Genomic DNA, 14321 nt, shown 5'->3' with positions numbered 1-14321 from the left:
TTCGGCTGTTAAAGTGGGGTGTCCACAAGGCGGGAGTTGACTTTTTTTTGGAGGAGGAGGGGGGGGGGGGGGGGGGGCAAAAGAGTTACGTCAAAGTGCATTCTAGAATAACGGTACCACAGGTGGTTCTTCCTCCTAATCCTTGCCAATTGGCAGGACATTTAACTTAGCCAATTAAAAGCCTTTTATACTTAGCCTCTCTCTACTGAACTCCACCCGTCGCCGTCACACACGGCTAAACAATCCTTCCCCCACCCCACCCCGCCTCCTCCTCCGCTCGGAGGAGATGGGGGAGTATATGGTATGTTGTTCATGTCGTACAACACAGTTTTCATTTCTTGCAGATTCCAGATACCAAAGAGAAAATATTGGACTCAAAGGAAGAAGACCGTCACGGTTTCTTAGGAAACAATGGTCAAAGGAAACATTGTTCGGGACAATTGACGAGGGAATTAATGACAGTTTAGCTGACTTGAATGAATCTCTTTCTGTAATCAGAGTTAGGCCTTCTTATGTGTAACAACCACCTCAATTTTATGTGTTTACGTACAGAGCTATAAAAACTGTAAAAAATTCGAATAAAACCATCTTGATTGGAGGAGCCTGTCGTATTAATGACTCCTAAATGAATCTTAGAAAAAACTGTCCTATAAAATGCACGAAAGCTAGTGTACTGACGGTGTTGTTTTCCTAAGTATCCATCTTAAGTGCCCTTAAGTAAGAGACGGTCTGAAACAAATGAAAGCGAGAAAGTGCGAGAAAGCGGAGACTACAAAGTCCCTTCTTGAAAGACATGGAGCCCTCGTTTCTAGGTAGGTCATTCTATTTTAATTCATTCTCTCTTGATTTACCCCAATTCAAGTCATGGGAATCATGTCATGTCTGTTCTGTTAAAAATCATGCATTTACGCACACGTGATTAGTATAGAGTGGTCTGAAATGGTAACTAAAAATAGACACACCTAGTTTAAAGATGCGTGTATGTGTTTGAAATAGAAAAAAATATAATTCAAATGTGAAAATGACGTCTTTGTTATGACTACTTGACAGAATAAGAAAAACTCCAGCAAAAGTGCATAAAAATTATATGTAAAAAATCTTTCATTAAACCGGATAAATATAATAAAAATAGGCCATTCAGAGTTCCCCCGTGCCTCTGCATCTAAACGAGGTTAAGTGCTCGGCCTTTGATATGGAAATGATTTTTCATTGTCAATCAAATAAGACTCATTTGCACAAGAAAGATTGTGCACTTAGCCTCGTTTTGAAAGTGAGGGTATTTGGAACTCGGAAGTGGCCTATTAACATTTGCCACTTTAGATACAAGAAGGAGACTGGGTCGAGTTAACTTTCGCAAAGACTTCTGGGACTGTTACTGAGGACAGGAAAAATGGAAAAATGGGTCAGTATCGATCCCACAAGTCTTTGCGAAAGTTAACTTGGCCCAGTTTCTTTCAAGTTTCTAAAGTGGTGAATGGGCAGGAATTTTCACTGCTGAAAGTAAACCAGACCTCGTATCTCTGACCGTGATAACTTAGACCCGGTAGGGGGGGGGGGATCCAGGATTTTTCTTAGGGGGGGGTACTCCACTAAGATATGCGTAGCTGATTGGTGACGGAAACAAATTATAAAAGCGAATACGAAGACGAGGGCTTTTAGGCAAGAACATAATGTGAACTGCTGAGAATACATATTATACAAATCTCTATATTTTGCAGAATACCAGTTGTATTGGAAAGCCGCAGGTCATCTCCAGGGTGAGCGGGGCGGGAGGAGGAGGGGTATGAACCCCCGCACCCTCCCCCTAAATACGCCCCTGCCCGGTACCAGTCAAAACCCAAGGATAGGGAATCGAGGTATACCAATATGGCACTTACGGTCTATGTTTTTGTTCAAAACATTTTCTCGAATAACTGGAATTTGGGGTACCACACAGACTTGATACCTGGACAAGTTTTGTATATGTATTTTTTCATCTTCCATAACTTTCCACTTTCTTGAGTTGACTTATGGTCTTATTAAGCGATTTCTGCATGATTCGGGGTGAATATATAAATTTCTTGTGTACTCTTAGTGTCATCTATTTGGTTGTAACATATCAGTGTTATATGTATGTTTATGTTCGAATGCATGTTATTCCTGGTGGTGGTCTCAGAGAGGTTGCGTTGCTGGTAAGCTTGCATATAGAAGGTGCATTAAATGAAGGACAACTTTTACAGGCGATTTATTTAAGGTAACTTACAGCGCAAGCGGGTATAAAAGTGCTAACATCTCAAGAGGTCTCTCAACTATGACTCTTAAAGACAAGGAGAAGGATATGACATGTTTCTATATCTCTAAAAAAAATCATAGGTCTACAATTCAAGTTTGTAAGACAATTTGAAAGTTTTTGTAACTCGGATATGACCTATTTACTATTCATTTACCGGCTATAAATTCAATTGACTTGACCTTGTATACAGGCCATGGCGTTTAAAAATAATTTCCTGCAACAAATGTTAGGTGGACCAGCAATAGTGACAGCAGGATTACTATACATGAAAGCAACAAACCGATAACCCAATCGACCTCGATCTGCATTCCTAGGGTCAGTGATGGGATTGTGTGAATTGTCAAAATCACAAACAGCTGCCTCACCAGGTTTGTGAGACCACCTTCCGTTGGCATCCAAACGGTACCAGTGGGCGTCCCCACCACCTGAAGGTCAAAGATAAACAAATTCTTTTATATACAAACTAGGGGTATCTTTTAACTGACTTTTAACTTCAAAGAATATCTATTAATGGAGTAATCCTAAACGGCGTGGGAATGAAACAACCATTTCTCCTTCAACTACGGTGGAGATATGGATTTGCAATAGAGGATATCATCTCCTATATAGTACCCATATAGTACCAATATATTTATTGGCTCTCAATAGTCGACGTTAAAAAAAAGATATTTTTATTCAGCTTTATTTTTATTGTGCATTGTTTTTCTTGTTGTTGTTGTTGTTGTTGTTGTTGTTACCTTATTTGTTTTGCTTTTGTTTCGTTTTTGCTTTTTTAAAGCAAAGTTTCGTTTTGTATTTTTTGTAGGATGAACTGTTTGACTTACCAACTGGGCATCGTGCTTATACAACAGAAGACCGAGGCATTTATTGGATTTAGAAGTAATATAGTCAAAAGCATTCGGTTTAATGCTGACTTTTTAGTTTTAAGGCTTAGGATATCTTTTCGCCTCATGTAACGTAATCCAAGACACTATAGGCGAATCTTTGTTTACATTTTCTGCCTCATTAACATATGCTCATCATTATCTAAAGAAGCTAATAAAATAAAACCCTGAATATTAAAAGAGCATAACAATTTCACTTATCTCTGAAAGTTTAAGCCCGATATACCGATATAAACGTAGATGCAAACCTCGCAGAGCAAAGAGTGCCACCACGTGTCTATTATCGCCAGGGCCTGGGTCTACGGGAACCGGACCGTTAAGTGCCAGACGTGTTAAGCCATCTCTTTCTGCCGCTGCTAGAATTCGGCGGGGAAATGGTGTTAGATGCGTCGGGCTCGGGGGAATATCGCCTGGACGATTAAAACCCGGTTGAGCAAAGTTATTAAGCGCTTTGTTATTCGCATAGTTATAACAGCTGTTACAAATTCTTCGAATTCCTCGCCAACGATTAGGCTCATAGGGGGGAGCGTTACGTGCAGATCGTTGTGAGCTTGTACTCGCTTTGACCGCGCCAGAATTGATCTCGGATCTTATATGCTTCACGTAGGCAGTCGAAAGCAGATTTCCTGGGATAGTGTCAAGCAGTTGTAGTTGTAGTTTTGTCGTTTTGGGTCCAACAATTAGACGCGCTTTTTTTCCGCTTTGTACAATAAACCCTTTGTAGCCAAGCCTTTGTGGAAGGTCATTAGGATCATTTGTATTTGCATCAATGATTTGACCTTTTGGCAATGTCACAGTCCAAACTGGATCTGGAGCACTTGAGTATACTGCTAGAGTGACGTTGTAAACCTCTGCAAGTAAAAAATACAATAAAAGAAACTACTACTACTATACTACTGCTACCACCACCACCACCACCACTACTACTACTACTATTACTACTACTACTACTACTACTACTACTACCACCACCACCACCACCACCACCACCACCACCACCACTACTACCACTACCACTACCACTACCACTACCACTACCCCTACCACTACCACTACCACTACCACTACCACTACCACTACCACTACCACTACCACTACTACTACTACTACTACTACTACTACTACTACTACTACTACTACTACTGCTGCTGCTGCTGCTGCTGCTGTTGCTGCTGCTACTACTACTGCTAGTTACTACAACTACTATTACTACTACTACTACTACTACTACTACTACTACTACTACTACTACTACTACTACTACTACTACTACTACTACTACTACTACTACTACTACTACTACTACTACTACTACTATTACTATTACTACTACTACTACTACTACTACTACTACTACTACTACTACTACTACTACTACTACTACTACTACTACTACTACTACTACTACTACTCCTACGTGAATGACTACCTGGAAAAGGCCTAAGACCCTGCACTGTGATGCTGTCTGGAGTAACCCGAAGTAAAATTGATTTGGGCACTCATTTTCTCACTTTTTCTTTTGTTTCGTCTCTTTTCCCTTCCTTCATTTCTGTTTTCTTTCATTTACTTTTTCGTCTTTTCCTCCCTATTATTCTTTTTAGGCAGGAACTTTGGCCCTTACAACTATAATGGAACTTTAATAATAATAATAATAATAATAATAATAATAATAACAATAATGATAATCATAATAAATGACAACTACATAAACTTTCACCTTACCAGTATTAGTGAGTGCAAGACAAAGTGGCAGCAGGCCAAAAATAACTAATGCCGAGTGCGTCAACATTGCCGATTCCTGAAGACATCAACATTGGAAAAATATATCATAATCATTCTTGACTGTTTAATCAATATTCCCCCTGTTGGTCCTTAGGGGTGAGGTATAAAGAATGTTATGCCCTAACCGTGGAATGAAAGAAGAGTGAGGCCGAACTGCCGAAAGTATGGTGAGGAACACGCAAATAAGACGTGGCACTATCTGCGTTGGTACGAGGTTATTTAAGTTAATTGTGACACTCTACTCTAGTAGGGCAAAACCGTGTATCTACATATTAACAAAATGGAAGGTTTCTCATACGTCTTAATTTTAAGATCGTCTAATTGATATACCAGTTTCAAAAACATAAAGGGCAGACAACCCGCATTGTAGTCTGGGCAGGCCTATCAACCTTAATTTAGAACATCGATACGTAGGGGCAATGGGTTTTGCTACTTTTTCTAGTATCGAGTATGGTGCATGTTTTAAACAGGCCCCGGCCAAAGCTGCGTTTTTTCTGCAAATAGTAAATGGTAAAGAAGTTACTTCAATGCCCGCCAGCTGACCTTACTCAAGGGCGATTTAAGCTCACCTATGAGACAACGTCATGTTGCGGCATGGTAGCAAAATTTCTGAATGACAACAAACCGAAAAACTGTCTCTTAAAAGTGAATTCGCACTGTTTTATACTTCATCAATCTTATTCAATTTCATTTAATTTGTCAAATGTTCGAGAAATTTCCCGGGGTTGAATCCGAAAGAGCCGTATCTAAGTTTAGAAAAAGAAAAAGAAAATATCTGCGTTGTTTTCACCTACTCCATAAAGCGGGCGCGTAAAATAAGGAAGTTTCACGTCACGTCGTAGCGGTGAAGTGACGGCTAAGAAATGTGAAAAAAAGCGTGATGCACGTGCAAAAAGTCGTTGTTTTCCTTTTTGTTATTTTCGTTGTTACCGTTGTCGTTACTTAAGCCCCTTAAATTTTGCTACCATGGTAACGTGACGTCACACTTCTCTTCTCTTTTAACCTTAATCTGTTCATAGGTGCATGTGCCTTTTACTAATGCATATGACAAATGGAAGCAATTTCCTCTAATCAAAACTCCGGTTGTAACCAAAGTTGTCTCGATCTAACAAAGTCAAGTTCGAGTTTCCAACTTTAAAATTACATTTTATGGTTTCTTATTTTTACAATAACATTTGCCACGTAGTAAACCGATAGGTAGAAATTGTTCCGTAGAAACGTATAACATGTTAGATTCTGTTGATTAACTACCCAGACTACACTAAAAGCTTAAAGAATCATGAGCTTAAGTTCAAGTTGATTACTTTGATTGACAAAACTTGGAAGTGGTATAAACAACTCTAAAATAACTATTACTAAAAATTTCATCACTGACACCCCTTTTAGTTCATGCTAGAGAAAAGCGTTTCGAAATTATGTATAACACTCCCGCGCAGTTAAAACTTACCCTTTTTAAATACTTCACGATATTACTTTGAAGTCGGTGAATTCGAAGATGTTCAAATGACTCTGTTCATCTCTGTCATTGTCAATGCAGGCAAAGTGGTACGTTTTTATTGACGTTCATTAACAAAAGGGCACCTGTTTTTATAACCAGAAAAATACATCAGGGGTGAAATATCACTTATGAAATGACCAGACAATTAGAAGCATAACTCCAGATAGAAAAAAAAAACAACAAAAAACAGTCGTATTAGACATATTGAGTAGCTTTAAAATACAATATAACGTCAAATCACCAAGGTGTGCAAATCAAATTGCAGGAAATTAAGTTAAATACGGCATTATTCACTAGAAAAGATTAGGAGGGCTAACAGGTGATTATGCCCCCATTTTTGTAAATGGTACGTTTTTATTGACGTTCATTAACAAAAGGGCACCTGTTTTTATTACCAGAAAAATATATCAGGGGTGAAATATCACTTATGAAATGACCAGACAATTAGGGATTTCATAGTTCGTGAAAGTGACGGGTTGAATAATAATTGAAGGTGGATTCTTCGAAAGCGCAGGTGCCGGCATTGACGACCAAAGCCCGTGAAATGTCGGGCTGTACCGGTAGTTTGTTTACCAAGCTAAGAAGATAAACAGTGAAACATTTTAGGAAACATGACATACTTTGCAAAGTCTTTTCAACACCCTAAAATGTAAAGACCATCTAGGTGACAGTGAGTGATGACACCTTCAACAAGAAGGACTTGTAAATTACCTGACCCCACAAACTGTAAATTGAACTACTTTTTAACCCTGTGAAACTTTTGCTTTTGGAATCTGGAATCTGAGAAATTTCTTTGTTGTGGAATCCGGAATCCTGAGGTTTAAAATCCGGGATTCAGCTCAGAAGATTCTGGAATCCCGCTGACGTTCCACTGGCAAGGAATCCAGGACTTGGAATCCAGAATCCACAGTTTGAAATCCGGAATCCAATTCTGTTTTGGATTCCCCGTTACAAGCGGCGACGTGAGCCAGAGAGATCATATATCCAGGAAAGAATGGGGACCTCCCTCCAGTTTCAACAAGTTTCCAGATGCGACGTATGCAATTTAGTGGCCTCTTTTGGAGAATCAAGAATGAAACTGTTCTTTCCCTGCTACTTCTTTGGGCAATAAAAAACGGCAGACGCTCAAGGGGGCGCCCGTCAACAACATTTATTAATTAACCAGCTAGAGTGATACCGGTCATACGAGGTAGGATCTTCCATTTGTTATGGCCAACAGACGAGAATAGGGCAGACTTATCAAATGGGTGCGGGTGCGGGTGCGGGTGCGGGTGCGCGTCCAACACCCGACCAGTTAGCCTTTGCCGATTAATGTTTTCTTTTTTCGACCACTGAAGAGTTCACTTCTTCCAAAGTTATCAATTCTTTCAAGCGATAGAATTCGTTGACCAACCCGTTCTGGAAAAGCTCTAAATCGCATTTATTAATCTTTCCTAAGCTTTCTTGGCAAAATATGCGCGGTTTCGGTCACGCAACAATTCTTATTCCCCGTTTCCACGGTCCACACTAGAAACGCCTGAGACCCTAACGCCCTTTTGTGTCCTAAGTACGAAGAAAAACGGCTTGCAGAGAGGCGAGACTAACAAGTTACGCAAGCGAGACTAATAAGTCCGACTTTGGAGCGACACTGGCGCGACACCTGATTCAGATGGCGCACCGTGTGTCGAAGCCAAGAAAAGTTCGACAGATTCTGTTGAACTTACCGCTTTTGCCGCACCAAACTAAAACTGCCATACCAAATTGATTCAGACACCGCTCTTTCGCCGTACTTAATTCATCAGTTAGGCACATGAGTGGAGCGGCGTCTCAACCGGGTCTATTTATCCCAGCAAAAAGCAGCACAAACTCAACTAAGATCTTACTCGATTAATGAAAAATCTTTCTCGAGTATGCCAACATCGACAAGGGAAAGAAAGGCTCAACTGGCAGGGTGTTGAAGGTGTAATGCTAACGTTGCAAGTTTGGACAGACTGGGCGACCGCAAAGCGGTCTGTGACCACTCAGTAGGGGAGCACGCGAGAAAACCGGCGTGAAAGGAGACAACACAGACGACATTGTATGAAACAATTTTTATTTTTACTATCACTTCCAGGTTTTACTCAGTGACACAAAATACTTCCAAAGGATCCTAAGTTTTCTAAAACGTTTTTTCCAACAGTTCAAGCCTATTTTGACATTTAACCATAGATAAAAACCACTTTATTTTCAGGCAACTTGTTAGGCAGAAATAAGTGGGCGATGAGTATTCTATTTGGTTTGTTTGTTTTTTACCTCTTTGATAGAGCGATTTTCGTATGACCATGAAATGAAAACGCGCGAACAAAACAGAAACAACAAACGAACGGAAATAGAGCGAGTTGATTGGTTTATAGAACGGATACAAACGCGCGTGGCTTTTGGTTGGTTAGTCGAACGCTCGGGTGAAAAGCCTTCACGCCCGAGAACTTTCTAGAAAACAATCGGTACTTCGATTTGACGTCATACTGCAACACGATTGGCCAATCGAACAATGACTTCCTCATATTAGGGTTTTCCTTGGCGGGAAAATGAGGAAAAATAGACAACCGGAAAGCATTGGTCTTTTTTTTCCCACAAAAGCTAGTACGCTTATTTCCGTTGAAGGAGGTAAAGCCCTCTTCCGTTCGCTAAATGAGAAAATTCCTAACATTTGTAACTTGTCTTCCCTATACGACATCATCGCTAAAACTAGTAGTAAAATGACGATAGCCGCTATCACATTTTCCCGCCAAAATGACGTTGGTTCGCGAAAACGTCGTTTTCGTTGTCGTCCTCGTCTTAGAATCTAAAGCTCTCTAACAATGAATGAACTAGACAGCCGTTACAGAGCCCCTTTAACTTGTTTCTTAACAAACCGCACGAAAAACGGTCACTACTGTTGTCTAGAATTCAATCCATAGAAGTATTAAGGATCCAGGGTGGAACGTCCCCATAGTTACAGCTGGTAACCTAGGTAAAGGAATCGTAACTTGTGCTTTCCCTATGTTAACCTGCGAAAGTCAACATTGATCGACATTATTTACACCACAATATACAACCGCACAATAACTGTGAACAATACAAAGCCTACCGCTAAAATGGCACCGCACTGAAATCCCTAAAAGATATAACACGCACCTTCTACGACCCCTTTGCATTGAGAGTAGCCTGTGAATGCAGCCGTCTTTCCTCGCTCCTCGTTGCTTGGAAGGAGACGGCTGTCTTCGCAGGCTACTTCAAAACTGGAAGCGAATGTGGAAGCGCCGAGACCAGACTAATACATCCGTGTATGCTTTCTTGAGGAACGGGTGGCGGTTACAGAGTGCAGATAAACAAAATGTTGAAAACTATTAGTGATTTATACCTTATGGCAAATAACTTGATACACAATAAACTTCTTGATTTGAGGGTACAAAAATAAATGTACATTTCAATTCAGAGACTTGTCTTTAAGATATAAACTTGGACACCTCACAGTCCGATGTAGATTGTATTACTTTGTTGTATATCAGCCTTCCAGAAAATACGAAATCACTCGTTTCGTTTAAATGAATAAGATTTTAGGACACACCTGTTGCTGCTATTGTTTTTTTTATAAATTACAAAAAAGCGTAGTAGCCCCAACGTCTCTCATTTAAACGACGTCACACCTTAAGATTACGTTGTCCTTAGGCATGACGAGATACTTAAATCCGTTTGAATCGACTTGAAGTCTAAGCCTCTCAAGGATAGGGAATATAAATTTTCCAGCAGGTTCTTTGGCTGTAAAACAAACACTGAATCCATTCTGTAGGAAGCGTGTCATCACCTCGGCATTGCCCCACCCCTCCGACCTCTCCCTTTTCCTGCACCCCTTCCAAGGGGCGTGGTCTTGCCTCCTCTGCCACGGGTACTCCGAAGACTCGCTTGGCTTGGAGCTTTGCTGGCGGCTGAAAGTAAAGCAAGAACGTGTAAGGATTGGATACTACTACACAAGAATAGGGTTCAATTTTACACGACATACCCAAACCTTAGTAGAAAATCTTTATGAATAAACACAACACTCCACAAGCGATGGGATGATAATCAGCATCGCTAGGTCGAAAATAGCAGTGCATGGTTCTCGCCAGAGTATAATGTCTTTAACTGTTTCCTTTCTACTTTTGATTGCCTTAGTCAATAGGATATGCTCAGTTCACTCATCATAATTTGAGTTCTCATTTTTTGCCCCTATTTATTTCCTACAGAAGTAGTGGGGAGAAGTTAATAAAATATCAAGCAAATTCATCTTGTGTGATCATGTCTGTAATTCTCATGACCACTATGTTCTACAAAGCATTGATATTAGAAGGAGAAATTTGACACTGATCACTCTTAGGGCTTAAAGGGTTAAGCAAGGCCTCGCAAAATTTGCGACAGAAACCCACAAGGAGCTCAGGAAAAGGCAACTGTAGAATTTTACCTGACTGCTGTTGAAGTCTCGCCTTATTTGGAGCACACTCTTCCTTTAAATGCTTACTCCACACCTAATGTAATAAAACATAGTTTCAGAAGAAAAGAGGGAAAAGCATGGAAACGACGACGCTGATAGCAAGAAAACATCGCAGAACGTAGGGTGTAATATTTTATAAGTGAAAAAACTAAAATGACTGTGTGTGCGCGTAACGTTTTAGGTAATTCCGTGAAATGGTCTGGAATAGAAGTATGTCAAATATTGAATGAAAGATTTCCCGGAGGCACGTAACAGACGACAGATGTTAGGGAGCGTAAGCAACAACGACTTCATCGCTCGTATTCTAACACTTTTCATTTGTCAAATGCTGGCGATTTTTTTCAGGAGTTGAATTTTAAAGAACTGCATCTAAGTTCACAAAAAGAAAAAAGAAAATCGTACGTTGTCTTGTGTTAACGTCCTCCATAAAACGTGAATTTAAGAAGTGCCACGTCGTATTCGTGCAGAGACGGCAAAGAAATGTACAAAAAAGCGTGATGCACGTGCGAAGTTGTTGTTTTGCCAATCAAAACCTATTGCTTTTTTGCCGTTCTCGTTGCCGTTTCCGTCCTCGTTGCTTAACTATTTTTTTCCTGACAAACAAGGACCACATACCTCATCTCCATTACCAAGAACTTTGTTACACAAGACGCAGCGTGGACCCTTGGATGCTTTAAAAAACACAGACAAATGTATAATAGAGTCAGTTTTAGTCTGTTCAGAGAACCAACTAACTCAGTGTTCGCGAAAATATTGGCGCAGCTGTGTGCAGGATCAAGTAACAAAATCAGGGCTGTTCGAAAGATTGTTAGTGCCCTGCGCAGACGTCCTTTTTGCGCGCAACAGAATTAACTCCTCCTGACCGTAGGGCAAAGAAAACAAACTGACTTTTCACTCTAACGGCTGGCGCTCTTCTTACTAAGCTACGAGGTAAATCGGGATCTTCGGCCAGCGGTCGGACACTTATTGTCATTATCAGTATTATCATTTGCGAGATGCCCTCTTGAGCGTTACAAATATAGGGAGAGGGCATGATCGCAGCTGCCAAAAGATATCACACTGACAGTACTGACACTCCTAAAGAGAATACATAGTTACCCTGACAGCTTTTCTCAGCAAAGTGTTCATCAAGGTCTTCTTTAGGAATCGCTTCCTTGCAGCGCGGACACTGAGCGAACTTATCACTGGACTCACACTCGGTCAGCAGATGCTCACTAACGCCTGAGATTTCTATCACCTGAGAGAGATGGGAGGGGATGGTAAGTAATAGAACCGGTAGGTGGGGGGGAGTCTCTCCTACCCGTCTCTCGCTCCGTAGGGACCGGTAGGAGAGAACCCTGGGAACGAGGTTGGTTAACGACAAAACCTTCTAATTTATTTGATTGGCTAAAAAATCTTGCGCTTAACTTTATCAACCTGTCAGGATTAAAAACCTACCACTAAAGGCATTCAGTGACTTGTTCGCACACAGTGGCAGGCATTTGCCGAGCTCTGTATTTTTAGCACTTTGGTCTTTTACACAGGCCAGAGTATTTTTGAATGGCTTGGCCTCGCATCCGCCGAATCTAATACTCATTAGTGAAAGGGTTGTCCTAACTTACAAGCAATGTATTTTAATAGCACAAGAGAAGTTCGACACTCGACGTCCACAGCAGGCAGGGGTGTCAATAAGGGCCGGTAGCCGGCCAAAACCGCCGGCTAGATAGCCATTCTTAGCCGGCTACTTTCATCTCCTTCTACCATAACTGCTGACAAAAAATAAGTACCTTCGAATAAAATTGTAAAGCATCCGTTTCCCAGTTTTGAATGACATTGAACGCATATTTAAACATAACATAATAGGTTTAGATCTGTGAAACGTTCCAGCCGTGCGATGTCGTGGAGCGCCTGCGATATTTTGACGGCATTGTTACCTGTCTTGCGTGTATTCTGACGAAACAACCTGGTGTCCGCGGTGGAAAATACCCCTTAATAACCTCTGGAAACTCCACTTCCGAGACTCTAAATTTCAAAATGTCCATAGATGCCTTGGCCCTAAGAAACTTGTGCCTTTGGTGCGAGTTCCAAAGCCACCTTCTATTCATTATCAGCCTGCTACTTAAAAACTTTTTGACAGCCCTGCCTGCAGCAGGCCTTAAAAGATACCATTGTTACGCAAGAGTCAATCATATTTCGTTCAAGCAACAAAGGCTGATCACAATTTGCATGCAGTTTTGAAGAAATTGTTTAATAAGAAAAGAAAAAAAAAACATCAAATTGTACCAGTCAGACTATTACACTCGGAAATGAACGGACGACTTCGAAAGATCATTGAAAATCTTGACCGAAGTGACTTAAAAGCCACATTTATTTTTATTTCTCAAACAATCTTCAGACTCTTTGGGGCTGAAACCTTTCAGAGCAAAAAGATCCCGAGAACTGGGGCTGCACAGAATGAAAGTAAGTTCAGTCAAACCCCGCTTCACGGACACCCGCATAATACTGACACCTCATAATTACGGACAGTGTGCATTGTCCCTGGGGGAAGAAAGCCCTTACATTTTCTCTACATTCAACCCACTTAATACGCTCACACCGTTAGTGCGGATACTCTATATGGCCCCCTTAGTATCCGTATTAACGGGGGTTTGACTGTTGTTATCACCTGAGCGCAGTGGTCGCATCTTTTGAGCATGGGACAGCTCTTCCAATAATGCATGTCTAGCATCTCTTCTGTGAAAGATTCGTTGGTTTCACCACAGAATATACACATCCTGAAAAACAGTGTATGACAAAAATAAACCTTTCACTCTACAAATCAATAGCCCATAAACATACAGTTGAAGCTCTTGTAAGCGGACACCCTCGGGACGAGAAATAGGTCTCCGTTACTGGAGCTGGCCGCTTACGAGAGTGTCCGTTAAGAGAGCTTTGACTGTTAACGTCCGTGGGGTGGGGCATGTGCCGTTTAAAAGATGGTTTTCAGAGTCTTGAATTTATCAGGTGCACGGTTTATTTTGTTATTTCATTTTTCGAAAGTCGTGTCAATAATTAGAGTTAAGATTTTCTGAGGCTAAATTCTGATATATAATGGTAATTGAACTGAGTGGAGTGCAATTTGGTCTGAAATCATACGCGTGATTTCGAAATCGAACGAGCGCGCAGCGCGAGTTCGATTTGAAATCCAAGTATGATTTCAGACCAAAATTGCACGACACGAAGTTCAATTACCACTTTATTACATCCATTTTGAAATCACTCATTTTTTTTAATTCTGCATTTATTGGAATTTGTTGGTCCAAAAGGCTGGTTCGTAAAAAGCGGAACCGGAAACGCGTTTACATGTACTTGCCATGTCAACAAAACAAAATGACAGATGTCACTTTACAAAAAACCCATTGGAGCGCAAAAACTTCATTCGTGCAAATGTTCAAGCAG

General features: G+C 40.8%; 2 protein-coding genes and 1 long non-coding RNA gene across 3 annotated transcripts in view; all 3 read right to left on the bottom strand.

Moving 5' to 3' along the window:
• Positions 1-2324: 2324 nt before the first annotated feature.
• Positions 2325-6498, bottom strand: LOC140934953 (uncharacterized). Its single transcript, XM_073384511.1, has 4 exons — positions 6386-6498; positions 4879-4954; positions 3405-4007; positions 2325-2697 (listed from the first exon to the last, which is right to left on the bottom strand). The coding sequence occupies exons 2-4, from the start codon at positions 4943-4945 to the stop codon at positions 2438-2440; spliced, it is 930 nt and encodes a 309-aa protein (XP_073240612.1). The 5' UTR covers positions 4946-4954; positions 6386-6498; the 3' UTR covers positions 2325-2437.
• A 3518-nt stretch (positions 6499-10016) lies between these two features.
• LOC140934946 (uncharacterized) lies at positions 10017-12118 on the bottom strand. The gene is made up of 4 exons (XR_012165144.1): positions 12003-12118; positions 11520-11575; positions 10875-10938; positions 10017-10362 (listed from the first exon to the last, which is right to left on the bottom strand). It is a non-coding gene; the product is annotated as an uncharacterized lncRNA (long non-coding RNA).
• A 2181-nt stretch (positions 12119-14299) lies between these two features.
• LOC140944602 (uncharacterized protein KIAA1958-like) overlaps positions 14300-14321 on the bottom strand; it is a 1665-nt gene continuing 1643 nt past the window's right edge. The window contains exon 1 of the mRNA XM_073393724.1: positions 14300-14321. This exon is cut by the window's right edge and continues 1643 nt beyond it. The gene's annotated coding sequence lies outside the window, so the exon portion shown is untranslated.

This window comes from Porites lutea, chromosome 1 (assembly GCF_958299795.1).
Source record: "Porites lutea chromosome 1, jaPorLute2.1, whole genome shotgun sequence".
Classification (NCBI taxonomy): domain Eukaryota; kingdom Metazoa; phylum Cnidaria; class Anthozoa; order Scleractinia; family Poritidae; genus Porites; species Porites lutea.
The sequence above is the reverse complement of the archived record's forward strand: the minus strand, read 5'-3'. Positions and strand labels throughout refer to the sequence as shown.